At 39.4% G+C, this 18,669-nt stretch overlaps 1 protein-coding gene across 1 annotated transcript; it reads right to left on the bottom strand.

Annotated features, from left to right (window-relative positions):
• Window positions 1-17,524: 17,524 nt before the first annotated feature.
• On the bottom strand, window positions 17,525-18,467 carry LOC123942513 (olfactory receptor 2W1-like). Its single transcript, XM_046006487.1, is given in 2 exon segments — window positions 17,525-17,542; window positions 17,544-18,467. Coding segments are annotated over 2 exon segments (942 nt in total).
• Window positions 18,468-18,669: the final 202 nt, after the last annotated feature.

Genomic DNA, 18,669 nt, shown 5'->3' with positions numbered 1-18,669 from the left:
ATTATGGTTTGATAATATGGAGGGATATAAACAATGAATCTTGGAACACTGAAAAAAATAAAATCAAATTATAAAGAAAGAATATGCAGGATAAAGATGTTGTCCAGATATACTATGGAGTATTATGCCTCCATCAGAAAAGATGAATACTCCTAAAACAACAGAACACTCATTCTCAAGTGCACATGGAACCTTCTCCAGAATAGACCACATACTGGATCACAAACCAGGACTCAACCAATACGAAAAGACTGACATGATTCCCTGCATATTCTCAGATCACAATGCTTTGAAACTGGAATTCAATCACAAGGAAAAGTTCAGAAGGAACTCAAACACTGGAAGCTAAAGACCACATTGCTTAAGAAGGCTTGGATCAACCAGGAGATCAAAGATGAACTTAATTCATCGAAACCAATGAGAATGAAGACACATTGGTCCCAAACCTATGGGATACAGCAAAGGCGGTTCTAAGGGGGATATACATAGCCATCCAAACCTCCCTCAAAAGGACTGAAAAATCCAGAATACACCAGCTGTCTCTACACCTTAAAGACCTGGAGAATCAACAACAAATCAAACCAACTCCACACACAAGAAAGGAAATAATCAAGATTAGAGCAGAGAGCAATGAGGTAGAAAGCAGAGATACAGTAGAACATATCAATGAAACTAGAAGCTGGTTTTTTGAAAGAATCAATAAGATCGATAAACCATTGGCCACACTAATCCAAAAGAAAAGTGAGAAAGCTCAAATTAATAAAACTACGAAAGCAAAAGGAGAGATCACTATGAACACCAAGGAAATAGAAACAATCATCAGAAATTATTACCAACAATTAAATGCCAATAAGCCAAGCAACCTAGATGAAATGGCTGCATTCCTGGAAAACTATAAACTCCCAACATTAAACCAGGAAGATATTGACAACCTGAATAGACTGATATCTAGTAACGAGATTGAAGCAGTGATCAAAACCTCCCAAAAACCAAGAGCCCAGGACCTGATGGATTCCCTGGGGAATTCAACCAAACTTTCCAAGAAGAAATAACACCAATTCTCCTGAAGCTGTTCCAAAAAAATTGAAACAGAAGGAAAACTTCCAGACTCTTTTTATGAAGCCAGCATTACCCTGATCCCCAAACCAGGCAAAGACCCTACCAAAAAGGAGAATTTCAGACCAATATCACTGATAAATATGGATGCAAAGATTCTCAACAAGATCCTAGCAAACAGGATCCAGCAGCGCATTTAAAAGATTATCCAACATGACGAGGTGGTATTCATCCCTGGGTTGCAATGTTGGTTCAACATTCGCAAATCAATCAGTGTGATAGAACAAATCAATAAGAGAAGAGAGAAGAACCACATGGTCCTCTCAATTGATGCAGAAAAAGCATTTGACAAAATCCAGCATCCGTTCCTGATGAAAACGCTTCAAAGTATAGGGATAGAGGGAACATTCCTGAACTTCATAAAATCTATCTATGAAAGACCCACAGCAAATATCATCTTCAATGGGAAAAAGCTTGCAGCCTTCCCGTTGAGATCAGGAACACGACAAGGATGCCCACTCTCACCACTCTTGTTCAACATAGTATTAGAAGTTCTAGCAACGGCAATCAGACAACAAAGAGAAATCAAAGGTATCCAAATTGGCAAGGAAGAAGTCAAACTCTCTCTCTTCGCAGATGACATGATTCTTTATATGGAAAACCGCAAAGACTCCACCCCAAACAACTAGAACTCATACAGCAATTCAGTAACGTGGCAGGATACAAAGTCAATGTACAGAAATCAGTGGCTTTCTTATACACTAACAATGAAAATACAGAAAGGGAAATTAGAGAATTGATTCCATTTACTATAGCACCAAGAACCATAAGATACCTGGGAATAATCCTAAACAAAGAGGTAAAGGACCTCTACTCGAGGAACTACAGAACACTCATGAAAGAAATTGAAGAAGACACAAAAAGATGGAAGACTGTTCCATGCTCTTGGATTGGAAGAATAAACATTGTTAAAATGTCTATACTGCCTAGAGCAATCTATACTTTTAATGCCATTCTGATCAAAATTCCACCGGTATTCTTCAAAGAGCTGGCAAATAATCCTAAAATTTGTATGGAATCAGAAGAGACCCCGAATTGCTAAGGAAATGTTGAAAAACAAAAACAAGGGGGCAGAGTCAAGATGGCGGGGAAATAGGAAGAGGCACCATTTCAACCTGTACCCTAAAGTGAGCTGATTACCTACCAAAGAACTCCGACCACCCATGAAATCAGCCTGAGATCAGAATTATACACGTCTGGATCTCTACTGGAGCAGAAGACGCCAGTGGCAGGTAAAGGAGACTGGGAGCTTCGGACTGATATTGGAAGATAAACAAAAGGGGGAGGGAGCCACCAGAGGTGACCTATTGGAAAGTAACACCCCAACACGAGAGTGCTCTGTGTCTGGGGACCAGCATTAACGTGGAGTCTGGTTGAAAGCACTCAAAAACAAACAGCAAAGGATTGCAGGGTGTAATAGTGGGAACCTGGGCGGTTAGGGTCAGGGACCTAAGTCCCTGGACCCAGGACAGCCTCCCTTGGTGCGGAGCCAGAGAGAGTGCGGCGGAGAAATCAGGTCTCCGTCCCTGAGCCGCCAGTGCACCTGAATGCCAGCGCGCCCGAGAACAAGTGGGGTCTGGCTCCCGTGAAGGGCTGGGAGCCTGGCCAGATGGCAATCCTGAAACGTGCGCGTCCCACACCCTCCCTTGGGATAGGTGCTCATAGGCGCTAGCCTGGAGCTCTGGCATCTGGAAAAACCAGACATTCCCAGCCCGGGACAGCGGGAAAATCTCAGTGTGCGATCTCTGCTCAGAACCTCTCTGGCGGTCTGGAGCTGCCTAGACAGCCACCGCTGCCCTGGTTTTGGGTACAAGGAGGAGCTCCTGCATCCCCAGGGACAGTGACACAGAACCGACTCTGCCAGCAGCTTTTGCAAAACAGTCTGAGGCTTCTCTCTGAGAGGGAGGTTGGGGTGCTGTTTGCTCTCCTCTAAACCTCCAAAAACCATCAAAAGCTGTCAAGGCGAGAGAGAGCAGATGAAAGAACATAAAAACCCCCAGAGAACAAAAGGCTGAAAAAAACAGTTTCCTGAAAAAAAAAGAGCTCACCCCCTTGAGGGGAGCGGGAGGACCTAACTCAGGGGACATCATTGTCTGAAAACCCACGTGGCAGGACCCTCCCCCAGAACACAACCAGGAAGGAAGAAAAAAAAAAGACTACAAAAGAACAACCACCACTACTTCATAAATGCAGCTTTTATTTTTAACTCTTTACCAATATTCTGATTCTTTTTTTTTATACATACAGATAATTTTTTAACCTATTTACCATCACACCGAGATGTCCAGTACATCAAATTCTTTAATAACCTTCTAACCTGAACTTTTTGATACATACACCCGTGTTTTTCTTTTGTTTTTCTATTTTTTTAATTCTTTTTTAATTTTAACTTAGTTTAGTCTAGTTTATTCTTTTTTTAATTTTTATTTTCTACTATACATATAGAGTTAAACTTCAAGGTAATCCCCTTTCCCCAATCAATGCTACCCCTATAGGCAAACCAGTTTCTAATCCCCCTGTAACTTAGGAAAGTTGAGTCCCTTAACAAAAACATCAAGATACCTTCAGGAAGAATCAAAATAACCTTCCTCACCCACACTGAGAATCTATAACCACTCTCCCAATTTTTCCTTCTGTCAGTGTTTCTGTGAAATTGTGTTTGTCCTGATAATATATAAATCTTATACTTGGGGTTCTTTCTGATGAGGTTCTTCCCTTTTTTTTTTGCTTATATATACATATTTTTTCTCTTGTCATATACTTTTATCACTCTTTTTGTCTGTCTGTTTTTATTTGTACACTCCACAAATCTTACCTTGTGGCCCATTTGGGCTGAGCCTTCTCTTTTATCTTCCCTTTTTTTCCTCTCTCTCTCTCTCTCTCTCTCTCTCTCTCTTTTTTCCTTATTTCTTTGCCCTTTTTTTTCTTTCTTCTTCTCTATTTCTTTTTCTTTTGTTTTTTCTCTCATTTGGGTGGGGAATCCTGATTGCACAGAAGCGTTTCAGGGTGCACACTGACTGCACCACAATCGATAAGTCCAGCTGCATCTGCTCAATCATCTCTTACCAAAATGACTAGAGGAGGAATACCCAACAGAAGAAAAATACAGAGGATGGGCCTTCTGCAACAGTGCTAATGGCTATCGACATAGACAATATGTCAGAAAAGGAATTCGGACTAACAATTTTCCAGGCAATAGCTAGGTTGGAGAAAGCCATGGATGACCAAACAGAATTGATTAGGGCAGAACTGAAAGCCACCAGGGATGATGTTCACAATGTTAGGGCAGAACTGCAAGCCACCAGGGATGATGTTCAAAATGATCTCAATGAGTTCCAATCCAATCTAAATTCTCTAAAAGCTAGGGTAACTGAGACAGAAGATAGAATTAGTGATCTGGAGGACAAACAGATAGAGAGAAAGGATCAGGAGGAAGCCTGGAACAAACAGCTCAGAAGCCACGAAAACAGAATCAGGGAAATAAACGATGCCATGAAACGTTCCAACGTCAGAATTATTGGAATCCCTGAAGGGGAAGAAAAAGAAAGAAGTCTAGAAGATATAGTGGAAGAAGTTGTCTATGAAAATTTTCCCAATCTCACGAATGGAAACAACGTTCATGTACTAGAGGCAGAAAAATTTCCTCCCCAGATTTTAGATTCTCGAAAGTCCTCACGGCACCTTATAGTTAGAATGGGGAATTATGTTTCAAGAGAGACCCTCTTAAAAGCAGCTAGGACAAAGAACCTTCTTACATACAGAGGAAAGCCCATTAGAATAACGTCAGACCTTTCCACAGAGACCTGGCAAGCCAGGAAGGGCTGGAAAAATATATTCAGAGTACTAAATGAGAAGAACCTGCAACCAAGAATACTCTATCCAGCAAGACTGACATTTAAAATGGATGGAGAGATAAAGAGTTTCCAAGACCGGCAAGGCTTAAAAGACTATGCAACCACCAAGCCGACACTGCAGGAAATATTAAGGGGGATCCTATAAAAGAGAAAAAATCCTAAGAATATCATTGAACAGAAATACAGAAACAATCTATAGACAGAAAGACTTCAAAGGCAACACGATGTCAATCAAAACCTATCTCTCAATAATCACTCTCAATGTGAATGGCCTAAATGCGCCCATAAAACGACACAGGGTTGCAGATTGGATAAAACGACAGGACCCATCCATATGTTGTCTACAAGAGACCCATTTTGAACCTAAGGATACACCCAGACTGAAAGTGAAGGGATGGAGAAGCATCATTCATGCCAGTGGGCCTCAAAAGAAGACCGGGGTAGCGATTCTCATATCAGATAAATTAGATTTTAAACTAAACACTGTAGTCAGAGATACAGAAGGACACTACATAATTCTTAAAGGGACTATCCGCCAAGATGATCTAACAATTGTGAATATCTATGCCCCCAATATGGGAGCACCCAATTCCATAAGAAAACTATTAATCAAGATAAAGAGTCATATTGATATGAATACAATAATAGTAGGAGATCTTCATACGCCTCTCTCAGAAATAGATCATCGAAGCAGAAAATTAAAAAAGAAATAAGCATTGAATGAAACATTGGACCAGATGGACCTCATAGACATATACAGAACATTCCACCCTAAAACAACAGAATACTCATTCTTCTCAAGTGCACATGGAATCTTCTCCAGAATAGACCACATACTGGGTCACAAAGCAGGACTCAACCGATACCAAAAGACTGACATTATTCCCTGCATATTCTCCGATCACAATGCTTTGAAACTGGAGCTCAATCACAAGGAAAAGTTCAGAGGGAACTCAAACACCTGGAAGCTAAAGACCACCTTGCTTAAGAATGCTTGGATCAACCAGGAGATCAAAGATGAACTTAAACAATTCATGGAAACCAATGAGAATGAAGACACCTCGGTCCAAAACCTATGGGGTACAGCAAAGGCGGTTCTAAGGGGGAAATACATAGCCATCCAAGCCTCCCTCAAAAACATTGAAAAATCCAGAATACACCAGCTGTCTCTACACCTTAAAGAACTGGAGAATCAACAACAAATCAAACCAACTCCACATGCAAGAAGGGAAATAATCATGATGAGAGCAGAGATCAATGAGGTAGAAACGAGAGATACAGTAGAACATATCAATGAAACTAGAAGCTGGTTTTTTGAAAGAATCAATAAGATCGATAAACCATTGGCCACACTAATCCAAAAGAAAAGAGAGAAAGCCCAAATTAATAAAATTATCCATTAAAAGGGAGAGATCACAACTAACACCAAGGAAATAGAAACAATCATCAGAAATTATTACCAACAGTTATATGCCAATAAGCTAAGCAACCTAGATGAAATGGATGCATTCCTGGAGAGCTACAAACTCCCAAAATTGAACCAGGAAGAAATTGACAACCTGAATAGACCGATATCTAGTAATGAGATTGAAGCAGTGATCAAAAACCTCCCAAAAAACAAGAGCCCAGGACCTGACGGATTCCCTGGGGAATTCTACCAAACTTTCAAAGAAGAAATAACACCAATTCTCCTGAAGTTGTTCCAAAAAATTGAAGCAGAAGTACAATTTCCAGACTCTTTTTATGAAGCCAGCATTACCCTGATCCCAAAACCAGGCAAAGACCCTACCAAAAAGGAGAATTTTAGACCAATATCACTGATGAATATGGATGCAAAGATTCTCAACAAGATCCTAGCAAACAGGATCCAGCAGCACATTCAAAAGATTATCCACCATGACCAGGTGGGATTCATCCCTGGGTTGCAAGGTTGGTTCAACATTCGCAAATCAATCAGTGTGATAGAACACATCAATAAGAGAAGAGAGAAGAACCACATGGTCCTCTCAATTGATGCAGAAAAGGCATTTGACAAAATCCAGCATCCGTTCCTGATGAAAATGCTTCAAAGTATAGGGATAGAGGGAACATTTCTGAACTTCATAAAATCTATCTATGAAAGACCCACAGCAAATATCATCCTCAATAGGAAAAAGCTTGCAGCCTTCCCGTTGAGATCAGGAACACGACAAGGATGCCCACTCTCACCACTCTTGTTCAACATAGTATTAGAAGTTCTAGCAACGGCAATCAGACAACAAAGAGAAATAAAAGGTATCCAAATTGGCAAGGAAGAAGTCAAACTCTCTCTCTTTGCAGATGACATGATTTTTTATATGGAAAAGCCCAAAGACTCCACCCCCAAACTACTAGAACTCATACAGCAATTCAGTAACGTGGCAGGATACAAAGTCAATGTACAGAAATCAGTGGCTTTCTTATACACTAACAATGAAAATACAGAAAGGGAAATTAGAGAATCGATTCCATTTACTATAGCACCAAGAATCATAAGATACCTGGGCATAAACCTGACCAAAGAAGTAAAGGACCTGTACTCGAGGAACTACAGAACACTCATGAAAGAAATTGAAGAAGACACAAAAGGATGGAAGACTGTTCCATGCTCTTGGATTGGAGGAATAAACATTGTTAAAATGTCTACACTGCCTAGAGCAATCTATACTTTTAATGCCATTCCGATCAAAATTCCACCGATATTTTTCAAAGAGCTGGAGCAAATAATCCTAAAATTTGTATGGAGCCAGAAGAGACCCCGAATTGCTAAGGAAATGTTGAAAAACATGCTCCTGGATTGGAAGAATAAATATTGTGAAAATGTCTATGCTACCGAAAAACAAAAACAAAACTGGCCGCCTCACGTTACCCGATTTCAAGATTTAATACAAAGCTGTGATCACCAAGACAGCGTGGTACTGGCATAAAAACAGACACATAGACAAGTGGAACAGAGTGGAGAGCCCAGATATGGACCCTCAACTCTATGGTCAAATAATCTTCGACAAAACAGGAAAACATATTCAATGGAAAAAAGACAGTCTGTTCAATAAATGGTGCTGGGAAAACTGGACAGCGATATGTAGGAGAATGAAACTCGACCATTCTCTTACACTGTACACAAAGATAAACTCAAAATGGATAAAAGACCTCAACGTGAGACAGGAATCTATCAGAATCCTAGAGGAGAACATAGGCAGTAACCTCTTTGATATCAGCCACAGCAACTTCTTTCAAGATATGTCTCCAAAGGCCAAGGAAACAAAAGCGAAAATGAACTTTTGGGACTTCATCAAGATCAAAAGCTTCTTCACAGCAAAGGAAACAGTCAACAAAACAAAAAGGCAACCCATGGAATGGGAGAAGATATTTGCAAATGACAGTACAGACAAAAGGTTGATATCCAGGATCTATAAAGAACTTCTCAAACTCAACACACACATAACAGAGAATCATATCCAAAAATGGGCAGAAGATATGAACAGACACTTCTCCAATGAAGACATACAAATGGCTATCAGACACATGAAAAAATGTTCATCATCACTAGCCATCAGGGAGATTCAAATTAAAACAACATTGAGATCCACCTGACACCAGTTAGAATGGCCAAAATTAGCAAGACAGGAAACAATGTGTGTTGGAAAGGATGTGGAGAAAGGGGAACCCTCTTACACTGTTGGTGGGATTGCAAGTTAGTGCAGCCACTTTGGAGAACAATGTTGAGATTCCCTGAAGTAATTAAGAATAGAGCTTCCCTATGACCCTGCAATTGCACTACTGGGTATTTACCCCAAAGATACAGATGTAGTGAAAAGAAGGGCCATCTGTACCCCAATGTTTATTGCAGCAATGGCTACGGTCGCCAAACTGTGGAAAGAACCAAGATGCCCTTCAACGGACGAATGGATAAGGAAGATATGGTCTATATACACAATGGAGTATTATGCCTCCATCAGAAAGGACGAATACCCAACTTTTGTAGCAACATGGACGGGACTGGAAGAGATTATGCTGAGAGAAATAAGTCAAGCAGAGAGAGTCAAGTATCATATGGTCTCACTTATTTGTGGAGCATAACAAATAACATGGAGGACATGGGGAGTTAGAGAGGAGAGGGAGTTGAGGGATACTGGAAGGGGAGATGAACCATGAGAGACTATGGACTCTGAAAAACAACCAGAGGGTTTTGAAGGGGCGGGGGGTTGGAGCTTGAGGAACCAGGTGGTGGGTAATAGGGAGGGCACGTACTGCATGGAGCATTGGGTGTGATGCCAAAACAATGAACACTGTTATGCTGTAAATAAACAAATAAAAATAATTTTTAAAAAATTAAAAAAATTATAGATTGCTCCAGGCAGTATAGACATTTTAAAAACTCAACACACACAAAACACATAATCATATCCAAAAGTGGGCAGAAGATATGAACAGACACTTCTCCAATGAAGACATACAAATGGCTATCACACACATGAAAAAATGCTCATCATCACTAGCCATCAGGGAGATTCAAATTAAAACCAAATTGAGATACCTTCTGACACCTGTTAGAATGACCAAAATTAGCAAGACAGGATACAACGTGTGTTGGAGAGGATGTGGAGAACCGCGAACCCTCTTACACTGTTGGTGGGAATGCAAGTGTGGAGATTCCTCAAGATATTAAAAATAGAGCTTCCCAATGACCCTGCAATTGCACTGCTGGGTATTTACCCCAAAGATACAGATGTAGTGAAAATAAGGGCCATCTGTACCCCATGTTTACTGCAGCAATGGCCACGGTCACCAAACTGTGGATAGAACCAAGATGCCCTTCTACGGACGAATGGATAAGGAAGATGTGGTCCACATACACTATGGAGTATTATGCCTCTATCAGAAAAGATGAGTAGCTAACTTTTGTAGCAACATGGATGGTACTGGAAGAGATAATGCTGAGTGAAATAAGTCAAACAGACAGAGTCAATTATCATATGGTTTCACTTATTTATGGTGCATAACAAATATCATGGAGGACATGGGGAGATGGAGAGGAGAAGGGAGTTGAGGGAAATTGAAGGGGAGGTGAACCATGAGAGACTATGGACTCTCAAAAACAACCTGAAGGTCTAGAAGGGGCAGGGGATGGGAGGTTGGGGGAACAAGGGGTTGGGTATTATTGAGGGCACGTACTGCATGGAGCACTGGGTGTGGTGCAAAAACATTGAACACTGTTATGCTGAAAAGAAAAAAAAATAAAGTGATATATGCTTTTAAAAAAAAAGAATCTTTTTGTCTTCATGAAGTCTGAAAAGTTCCTTTTTGCTTTTGTTTCCCTTGTCTTTGGAGACATGTCTTGAAAGAAGTTGCTGTGGATTAATATCCAAGAGGTAACTGCCTATGTTCTCATCTAGGATTTTGATGGATTCCTGTTTCACATTGAGATCGTTCATACATTGTGAGTTTATCTTTTTGTATGGTGTAAGTGGATGGCTGAGTTTCATTCTTCTGCATGTGGCTGTCCAGTTTTCCATCATCATTTATTGAAGAGACTGCTGTTTTCCACTGGATATTTTTTCTTGATTTGTCAAAGATTAGTTGTCCATGGAGATGAGGGTCTATTCCTGTTCTATTCTGTTCCATTGGTCTATGTGTGTGCTTTTGTTCCAGTACCATGCTCTCTTGGCGATCACAGCTTTGTAGTAAAGCTTGACATCAGGCAACGTGATACCCCCAGATTTGTTTTTCTTTTTCAACATTACCTTGGTGATTCAGGGTCTTTTCTGGTTCCACACAAATTTTAGGATTGTTTGTTCCAGCACTTTGACAAATGCCATTGGTATTTTGATAGGGATGGCATTTGGACGTGTAGATTGCTCTAGGTAGCATAGACATTTTCACAATCTTTATTCTTCCAAACTGTGAGTATGGAATTGTTTTCCATCTCTTTGTGTCTTCTACAATTTCTTTCATAATTGTTCTGTAGTTTCTAGAGTATAGATTCTTTACCACGTTGGTTAGGTTTATTCCTAGGTATCTCCTGGTTCTTAGTACTACTGTAAATGGAATGGATTCCTTAATTTCTCTTTCTACAGTTACATTGTTAGGGTATAGAAATGACACTGACTCTGTTCATTGATTTTGTATCCTGCCACATTGCTGAATTGCTCTATGAGTTCTGGTAATTGGGGGGTGGAGTCTTTTGGGTTTTCCACATAAAGTCATTTGCCAAGAGAGAGAGTTTGACTTCTTCTTTGCCAATTTGAATGCCTTTTATTTCTTTTTGTTGGCTGATTGTTGAGGTTAGTACTTCTAGTATTATACTGAATGATAGTGGTGAGAGTGGACATCGCTGTCATGTTTCTGACCTTAATGGAAGGTTCGCAGCATTTCCCCATTAAGAATGATATTCATATGGGCTTTTCGTTGATGGCTTTTATGATATTGGGGGATATTCCCTCTATCTCTACACTCTGAAGAGTTTTGATCAGGAAAGGATGTTGTATTTTTCAAACACTTTCTCTGAGTCGATTGAGATGATCATATGATTCCTGCCTCTTGTTTTATTAATGTGCTCTATCCTTGCATCCAGGAATAAATCCCACTGGTCATGGTTAATAATTCTTTTAGGGTACTGTTGGAGCCTATTGGCTAGGACATTGTTGAGTATCTTGGCATCCATGTTCCTTGGGGATATTGGTCTGTAATTCTTCTTTGTAATATGGTCTCTGCCTAGTTTGGGATCTGGGTAATGCTGGCCTCATAAGATGAGTTTGGAAGATTTCTTTCTGTTTCTATTTTTTGAAACATCTTCAATAGAATAGGCATTATTTCTTCTTTAAATGTTTGGTAGAATTCCCCCTAAGGAAGCCGTTTTGCCCTGGACTCTCATTCTTTTGGGAGGTTTTAATTACTGCTTCAATTTCCTTCCTAGTTATTTGTCTGTTCAGATGTTCTACCTCTTCCTGTTTAAAGTAACTGTGAAGGACGTATTGTGTAGATGAAAGAACACTGGCAATATTCTACATCACATTCAATATATATTATGTGAGGCATTTCTGTGTCATTCTGAGTGTGAAAGTAAAAATTATCCAGTGACTCACCCTCTTCACGTCTCAATAATTATGAAGTGACAGAGGAGACAATATTTTTTAAATTTTATTTATGTTTGCAGTGTTCCAAGACTCATTGTTTACGTACTACACCCAGTGCTCCATGCAATATGTGCCCTCCTTAATACCCACCACCAGCCTCTCCCAAACCCCAACTCCCCTCCCCTCCAAAACACTCAGTTTGTTTCTCAGAGTCCACAGAGGAGACAGTATTTTATGTCTGATTGATTACAATTACTAAGTAATGGGCTTTTTAGAGAGGTATCCCATCACAGAAAATGTTAAAGTTTCATTCAAAAGTCATCACATTTCAAGGGCACCTGGGTGGCTCAGTGGTTTAAGCTGCTGCCTTCAGCTCAGGTCATGATCTCAGGGTCCTGGGATCGAGTCCCACATTGGGCTCTCTTCTCAGCAGGGAGCCTGCTTTCCTCTCACTCTCTCTGTCTGCCTCTCTGCCTACTTGTGATCTCTCTCTGTCAAATAAATAAGTAAAATCTTTAAAAAAAAAGTCATCACATTTCCCATAAAAAGCTTGATATTATGGCATGATAAATGGAAATGAAAACATTTATTCATTTTAAGAAATTACACTACATAAAAATGTACAAATCTACATTTCTCAATATTTCCATAAATTCTAAGATCTATAGATAGATCAACGCCAAATCCTAACTAATATCAAAGGAATCGTATGTTTTTTTTTTCCAATGAGGTTGAGACAGTCATGGAATAAATGTTTTATGAAGGAATACATAATGAGTAAGATTGTCTGATCACGTTTTAATTCCCCTAATTTGTGTCTTCATTATCACATTAATGAAGAAATAACTTAAATGACAAAGGATATTTACTCGAGATATTGATAAAAGTTTGTATGGCATCACAAGAGATTTAATATACAAGATCATGACTTGTATAATATTACTTAATATGCAAACCATACTGTATATGTATCCATTCATTCAAGTTTATATTTCTGAAGATCCAAGCATTAGCACATAAAATACAGAAGTAGATCATCAAAACAGTTTCTGTGGGTCTTTAGAATGAATTAAATGTATTCAGGTTTATGTTTACATCTTCTTTGAGTTATATTACAAACAAAATTACAAATTCCTAGTGAGCTATTTTCTTGAAGGTATGCTAACGATGAGAGTCATAATGGATCTAAGTAGGATGGTTACAGTATTGTTGCATCCACAGAATGTTCATATACAGGATCTATTCTATTAGTTGCGTTGGTGGTCTCACAATTGGTTGCTTCAGTAGAAAGTAACGACAGATTCACACCAATAATGCAGAAGGGTTTCTTTTCCTCCACATCCTTGCCAACACCTGTTACTTCTGTTTTTGATTTTAGCCATTCCGACAGGTGAAAAGTGGTATCGTATTGGTCTTTTAATTTGCATTTCCCTGATGATTAGTGATCATGAGCACCCTCTCATGTACTCATTGACCATCTGTATCTTCTTTGGAAAAATGTCTATTGAGATCCTCTGCCCATTTTTTTTCCATTTTATTTATTTTTTCAGCATAACAGTATTCATTGTTTTTGCACAACACCCAGTGCTCCATGCAGAACGTGCCCTCCCTATTACCTACCACCTGTTCCCCCAACCTCCCACCCCTGACCCTTCAAAACCCTCAGGTTGTTTTTCAGAGTCCATAGTCTCTTATGGTTCGCCTCCCCTTCCAAATTTTTTTTTTAATAAACATATAATGTATATTTATCCCCAGGGGTACAAGTCTGTGAATCGCCAGGTTTACATACTTCACAGCACTCATGATAGCACATACCCTCCCCAATGTCCCTAACCCCCTCCCCCTCTCCCAATCCCACCTCCCCCCAGCAACCCCCAGTTTGTTTTGTGAGATTAAGAGTCATTTATGGTTTGTCTCCCTCCCAATCCCATCTTGTTTCATTTATTCTTCTCCTATCCCCCTAACCCCCCATGTTGCTTCTCCATGTCCTCATATCAGGGAGATCATATGATAGTTGTCTTTCTCCGATTGACTTATTTCACTAAGCATGATACGCTCTAGTTCCATCCACGTTATCGCAAATGGCAAGATTTCATTTCTTTTGATGGCTGCATAGTATTCCATTGTGTATATATACCACCTCTTCTTTATCCATTCATCTGTTGATGGACATCTAGGTTCTTTCCATAGTTTGGCTATTGTAGACATTGCTGCTATAAACTTTCAGGTACACGTGCCCCTTCGGATCACTATGTTTGTATCTTTAGGGTAAATACCCAGTAGTGCAATTGCTGGGTCATAGGGTAGTTCTATTTTCAACATTTTGAGGAACCTCCATGCTGTTTTCCAGAGTGGTTGCACCAGCTTGCATTCCCACCAACAGTGGAGGAGGGTTCCCCTTTCTCTGCATCCTCGCCAGCATCTGTCCTTTCCTGACTTGTTAATTTTAGCCATTCTGACTGGTGTGAGGTGATATCTCATTGTGGTTTTGATTTGTATTTCCCTGATGCCGAGTGACGTGGAGCACTTTTTCATGTGTCTGTTGGCCATCTGGATGTCTTCTTTGCAGAAATGTCTGTTCATGTCCTCTGCCCATTTCTTGATTGGATTGTTTGTTCTTTGGGTGTTGAGTTTGCTAAGTTCCTTATAGATTTTGGATACTAGCCCTTTATCTGATATGTCGTTTGCAAATATCTTCTCCCATTCTGTCAGTTGTCTTTTGGTTTTGTTAACTGTTTCCTTTGCTGTGCAAAATCTTTGGATCTTGATGAAATCCCAATAGTTCATTTTTGCCCTTGCTTCCCTTGCCTTTGCCGTTGTTCCTAGGAAGATGTTGCTACGGCTGAGGTCGAAGAGGTTGCTGACTGCATTCTCCTCAAGGATTTTGATGGATTCCTTTCTCACATTGAGGTCCTTCATCCATTTGGAGTCTATTTTCGTGTGTGGTGTAAGGAAGTGGTCCAGTTTCATTCTTCTGCATGTGGCTGTCCAATTTTCCCAGCACCATTTATTGAAGAGGCTGTCTTTTTTCCATTGGACATTCTTTCCTGCTTTGTCGAAGATTAGTTGACCATAGAGTTGAGGGTCGATTTCTGGGCTCTCTATTCTGTTCCATTGATCTATGTGTCTGTTTTTGTGCCAGTACCATATTGTCTTGATGATGACAGCTTTGTAATAGAGCTTGAAGTCCGAATTGTGATGCCACCAACTTTGGCTTTCTTTTTCAGTATTCCTTTGGCTATTTGAGGTCTTTTCTGGTTCCATATAAATTTTAGGATTATTTGTTCCATTTCTTTGAAAAAAATGGATGGTATTTTGATAGGGATTGCATTAAATGTGTAGATTGCTTTAGGTAGCATAGACATTTTCACAATATTTATTCTTCCAATCCAGGAGCATGGAACATTTTTCCATTTCTTTGTGTCTTCCTCGATTTCTTTCATGAGTATTTTATAATTTTCTGTGTATAGATTCTTAGCCTCTTTGGTTAGGTTTATTCCTAGGTATCTTATAGTTTTGGGTACAATTGTAAATGGGATTGACTCCTTAATTTCTCTTTCTTCTGTCTTGTTGTTGGTGTACAGAAATGCAACTGATTTCTGTGCATTGATTTTATATCCTGACGCTTTACTGAATTCCTGTACAAGTGCTAGCAGTTTTGGAGTGGAGTCTTTTGGGTTTTCCACATATAGTATCATATCATCTGCGAATAGTGATAGTTTGATTTCTTCTTTACCAATTTGGATGCCTTTAATTTCTTTTTGTTGTCTGATTGCTGAGGTTAGGACTTCTAGTACTATGTTGAATAGCAGTGGTGATAATGGACATCCCTGCCGTGTTCCTGACCTTAGCGGAAAAGCTTTCATTTTTTCTCCATTGAGAATGATATTTGCGGTGGGTTTTTCATAGATGGCTTTGATAATATTGAGGTATGTGCCCTCTATCCCTACACTTTGAAGAGTTTTGATCAGGAAGGGATGCTGTACTTTGTCAAATGCTTTTTCAGCATCTATGGAGAGTATCATATGGTTCTTGTTCTTTCTTTTATTAATGTGCTGTATCACATTGATTGATTTGCAGATGTTGAACCAACCCTGCAGCCCTGGAATAAATCCCACTTGATCGTGGTGAATAATCCTTTTAATGTACTGTTGAATCCTATTTCTGCCCATTTTTTAAATTGTTTTTTTTTTGGGGGGGGGTTCTTGCTGAGCTGTATAAATTCACTATATCTTTTGGATATGAGCCCCTTATTGGATATATCATTTGAAAACATCTTTTCTCATCGAGTAGGTTGAGTTTTTGTTTTGTGGATGGTTTCTTTGCTGTGCAGAACATTTTTACTTTGGTGTAGTCCTAATAGTTTAATTTTTCGATTGTTTCCCTTGTCAGAGAAAATATATTTAGAAAAATGTATCTATGGCTGATGTCAAAAAAATTGCTATTTTTTGCATCATTGGTTGAGATACAAATTGGTGCACCACTATGGAAAAGAGTATGGAGATTCTTTAAAGATTAAAAGTATAATTACCTTATGATTCAGTAATTATACTGCTAAGTTACCCAGAGAAAACAAAGAAAAAAACTCAAAACCAAAACACTAACTTTTGTTTCTTTGTTTTTATTTTTCATTTAATTTTATTTTTTCAGTGTTCCAAGATTCATCGTTTATGCACCACACCCAGTGCTCCATGCAATACAAGCCCTCCTTAATACCTACCATCAGGCTCACCCATCCTCCTACCTCCTTTCCTCCAAAATCCTCAGTTTCTTTCTCAGAGTCCACAGTCTCTCATGCTTCATCTCCCCCTCTGATTTTCCCCAATTCACTTTTCCTTTCCTTCTCCTAATGGCCCCCTATTATTCCTTATGCTCCACAAGTAAGTGAAACCATATGAACCCTTATACTTATTGCAGCCTTACTTATAATAGGCATAATAAGGAAACAACCCGGTTAACACTCATAGGTAAATAGTTAAAGAAATAGATAGTGTATGCATACACACAGTGGAAAAGTACTTAGCCAGAAAAAGAACAAAACTTTGCCATTGGCAACAACATGGATGTGTCTAGAGGGAAAAATGCTAAGTGAGCTAAGGCAGGAAAGACAAACACCATATGAGTTTACTCATATGGGGAATTTAGGAAACAAAACAAATGAATGAACAAAAAAAGAGACAAACAAATAAGTAGACACTTAAACATGGAGAACAAACAAGTCATTGTCACAGAGGAGGAGGGTCATTGATGGGTGATACAGATAAATGGGATATAGAGTACCCTTATCACGTTGAACATGATAAGTGTACAGAATTGTTGAATCATTACAGCATACACCTGAAACTACTGTAACACTCTGTGTCAACTACACTTCAACGAAAAAAAAATAATAAAGACAATTAGAAAATATATTTCATTGCCTTATCCAGGGTAATATTTTGCCATGAATTGGGTTCCTCTTCAATTTTGTAGATTCATGGTCAACTCTCACGAGGTTCCTCAGTGCATTCTTCATGTCCTTATTCCGCAGCGTATAAACAAGAGGGTTGAGACTTGGAGTGATGATTGTGTAAAAGAGGGTGAGGAACTTGCCCTGGTCTTGGGAGGCACTGTTACCTGGCTGTAAGTACATGTAGATAATAGTTCCATAGAAGATGGACACAACAGTGAGATGAGATCCACAGGTATTAATTGCTTTTTGATGGCTTGCTTTTGACTTTATTGTGAGCACAGCTTTGGCAATGTAGCCATAGGATACAAGAATAAGGCTGAGGGGTGTAAGAACAAAGACAATGCCTAAAGCAAAAACAGACATTTCAACTGTCGTGGTGTCTATACACGCTATTTTGACCATAGCTGGCAACTCACACAAGAAATGATCCAGAAGATGGTTTCCACATCGAGGTAAATTCAGGGTGAGTGTACATAATACTACAGAATTGGCCAAACTAATGCTCCAGACTGTGATTACCATCTTGAGACAGAAATGTGGGTTCATGATTACCGAGTAATGCAAGGGCTTACAGATAGCTATGAAACGATCGTAGGACATAACAGCGAGGAGGAGACACTCAGAGGACCCCAACCACATATAAACATAGAGTTGAGTTACACAGCCCACATAGCTGATGGTCTTCTGTGGTCCCCAAAAGTTAACCAGCATTTGAGGGACGATGCTAGTTGTGAAGCACAGATCCAGGAAAGATAAATTCCTAAGGAAAAAATACATTGGAGTGTGAAGATGGGGATCCAGCAGAGATGCAAGGATGATGGCTGTGTTACCCACCCATGTAATGAAGTAGAAGATAGTGACAACTCCTGATAGGACCATCTCCAGTTTGGGGCAGTCAGAGAAACCAAGCAGAACAAAACTGTGTAAAGAAGTGTAATTGTTTTGGTCCATAGTCCTTCAGTGACCAAGTCCTAGAAAGAGAAGAGCAGAGGTAGGTGAAGGAGGATGGGGAGGAAAAGGAAAAGAAGCAAGAGAAATTTGTCAATACAACCGATATAAATACAGAATTTTAAAAGGGAAATAATTTATGCTAATACTTAAAAATAATGGGTAAAAGGAAACATTAGAATCAAGTAATCTGGTCTTTGTTGCA

The sequence above is a fragment of the Meles meles genome, chromosome 5 (genome assembly GCF_922984935.1).
Source record: "Meles meles chromosome 5, mMelMel3.1 paternal haplotype, whole genome shotgun sequence".
NCBI lineage: Eukaryota > Metazoa > Chordata > Mammalia > Carnivora > Mustelidae > Meles > Meles meles.
The sequence above is the reverse complement of the archived record's forward strand: the minus strand, read 5'-3'. Positions and strand labels throughout refer to the sequence as shown.